Here is a 2,303-nt window from a genome sequence, read left to right as displayed (position 1 = left end):
ATAGTCCCAGCTACTTGGGAGGCAGAGGTAGGAGACTTGCATGAGCCCAGGAATTGGAGGTTGCTGTGAGCTGTGATCCCACAGCACTGTGCCCAGGGCGACAGCTTGAGGCTCTGTCTCAAAAAAAAAAATGAGACAGCATCTCTTTGTCACCCTTGGTAGAGTGCCATGGCATCACAGCTCACAGCAACTTCCAACTCTTGGGCTTAAGTGATTCTCTTGCCTCAGCCTCCCATGTAGGTAGGACTACAGGTGCCTGCCACAACCTCCGGCTGTTTTTTTGTTGTTCTTACGGTTGTCGTTGTTTAGCTGGCCCAAGCCGGGTTTGAACCCACCACCCTCAGAGTATGTGGCTGCATTGTAACCACTGTACTACAGGCACCAAGCCATGGAGATGGTTCTTAACAGAGACCACATTTCACAGCCTCATCTAGTCCTTGGGAGACCCTGAGGGCACAGCTCTGAGCAGGAAAGGCCACACATGGGCCCTTCTCTTGGCAGGGCCAATTCTAGCTAGGCAAAGGAATCCTACCCTTGTCACCAGACACTGGACAGTGGTTGGCTGTGTCCTGGCTGAGCCTGGGCCTGGACTTCACACAAACCCCCTCCTTCTATGGCTGTCCTGTGGGCACTACCTTGGGAGGGGACAAAAGCTTCAGCACAGCAAGGAGGGAGCAAAAGTATCCAGTAGTGAGTAGACAGGGGAACCATTAAAAGGCTAACTCCTCCATAAGGGCTGCTGGAGAAACGAGGGCTGGGCACTGCAGCAACCAGGCTGTAGGGCAGAGAGCAGGAGGCACTTCTGGAGTGCATCTGAGGACCCTGGGAGGGACTAGGACTAGTGACAACTGAGAGGATAGGGCCGCGGGTACAGCTGGCCCCACCTCTGGAGCTTCCGGCTCTCAGCCCCTCACATCTGCTAAGTACTTCGATGGGTGCAGGTGTTGGTGGCAGGGAGGAGGGGATGGGCGGACAGGGTGCTTGTTCCTAGGCTGACCCACCAGGGGCACCCGACAGCCGACTCTGGCTCTCTCCAGGTTTCTGAGGTCCACGCGACCTTCCAGCCTTGGCCGTGAGGCACCACTGACACCACGTCTGCGCAGCGTCCTGCCAGTGCTCCACTCAATGGCTCCGGAGGATCCTGAGGCCCGCCAGGAACTGCGGAGGGGCCCTCCCTGCAGACCCCACCCCTCCCCAGAGGCTCCGCCCCCTAGCTATTACCCGCAGCCGCCCAGAGCTTGCTGGGAGTTGTGGGAGGCCGGATGTGGAACGGCTACTGCCTGGGGGGCAAATCGTTCGTCTCCTGCTTTGGACCCGGCTTCTGTTCTTGGGTGTCTACACCCAAGCTCAGTCCCACCCAGCTCTGTCCCTAAGCCATGCCGGAGTGTGACTTCTGACCTCATGCTGTTGGGACCTTACCCCATCCGACGCCGCCCGGAGCAGATCTCGGGGCCTCGGAGCCGGCATGCGCGGGAAGCTGCTGCCTCTGGCCAGCCTGTACCTGGTGCAGGGCCTGCCCTATGGGCTCCAGTCCGGACTGCTGCCCACGCTCCTGCGGGCACGCGGGCTCTCCCTGACGCGGGTGGGACTGGCCAAGGCGCTGTATGCCCCATGGCTGTTCAAGCTGGCGTGGGCCCCACTCGTGGGAGCGCGGGGTTCCGCGCGGGCCTGGCTGGCGCGCAGCACGGCAGCCCTAGGTCTGGTGTGCGGGCTATTGGCCGCACTTCCTCCTTCTGAAAGCGGCCAGGCCGGGTTGCCCGCCGCTGCGGTGGGGCTGCTGTTATTGCTTAACCTCGGTGCGGCTGTGCAGGACGTGGCTCTGGACACGCTGGCCATGCAGCTGCTAGAACCCGCCGAGCTGGGACCTGGCAGCACCGCACAGGTCGTGGCTTATAAGCTGGGGGCAGCACTGGCAGGGGGAGGGCTGCTGGCTCTTCTGCCCACCCTCTCGTGGCCAGGGCTTTTTCTGCTCCTAGCTACCGCCTACTGGCTGGCTGCGGCCTTGGCCTGGACTGCACCGGCCCTGGGCCAGCTCCCGGGGCCTGGGCCCTCAGAGCATCCCTGTTACACCCTGCGTCTTCTGCAGGATATGGTTACCGTACCAGGGACTCTGTGGACAGCAAGCTTCGTGCTCACCTACAAGCTAGGTGAGTCAGGAGACAACAGGGTGTGGGCCCAGTAGCTGGAAGTCCATTGTAGGGCCTTTTGGGGAGGGGGGGGGTAGTATGACCTGCAGGTTGGAGTATAGCTTGGCCCCAACATCCAGGGTTCTGCAGATGGGGCTAGTCTGTTTTTCCCCAGTT

General features: G+C 61.0%; 1 protein-coding gene across 5 annotated transcripts in view; it reads left to right on the top strand.

Annotated features, from left to right (window-relative positions):
- The window catches only part of MFSD3 (major facilitator superfamily domain containing 3), a 21,428-nt gene that overhangs the window by 17,798 nt on the left and 1,327 nt on the right, over positions 1 to 2,303 (top strand). For 3 of the 5 annotated variants that reach the window (XM_023508353.1, XM_003802357.3, XM_012813040.2), the window contains one exon: positions 1,258 to 2,147. In XM_023508353.1, the coding sequence (XP_023364121.1) occupies positions 1,466 to 2,147 (682 nt within the window). In that variant the 5' untranslated portion in view covers positions 1,258 to 1,465. Of the gene's footprint in view, positions 1 to 1,257; positions 2,148 to 2,303 lie in introns of those variants that run through there. The other 2 variants (XM_023508355.1, XM_023508354.1) reach the window with 1 other exon arrangement.

The sequence above is a fragment of the Otolemur garnettii genome, unplaced genomic scaffold (assembly GCF_000181295.1).
Source record: "Otolemur garnettii isolate 467f Iridium unplaced genomic scaffold, OtoGar3 scaffold00245, whole genome shotgun sequence".
Classification (NCBI taxonomy): Eukaryota; Metazoa; Chordata; class Mammalia; order Primates; family Galagidae; genus Otolemur; species Otolemur garnettii.
The sequence above is the reverse complement of the archived record's forward strand: the minus strand, read 5'-3'. Positions and strand labels throughout refer to the sequence as shown.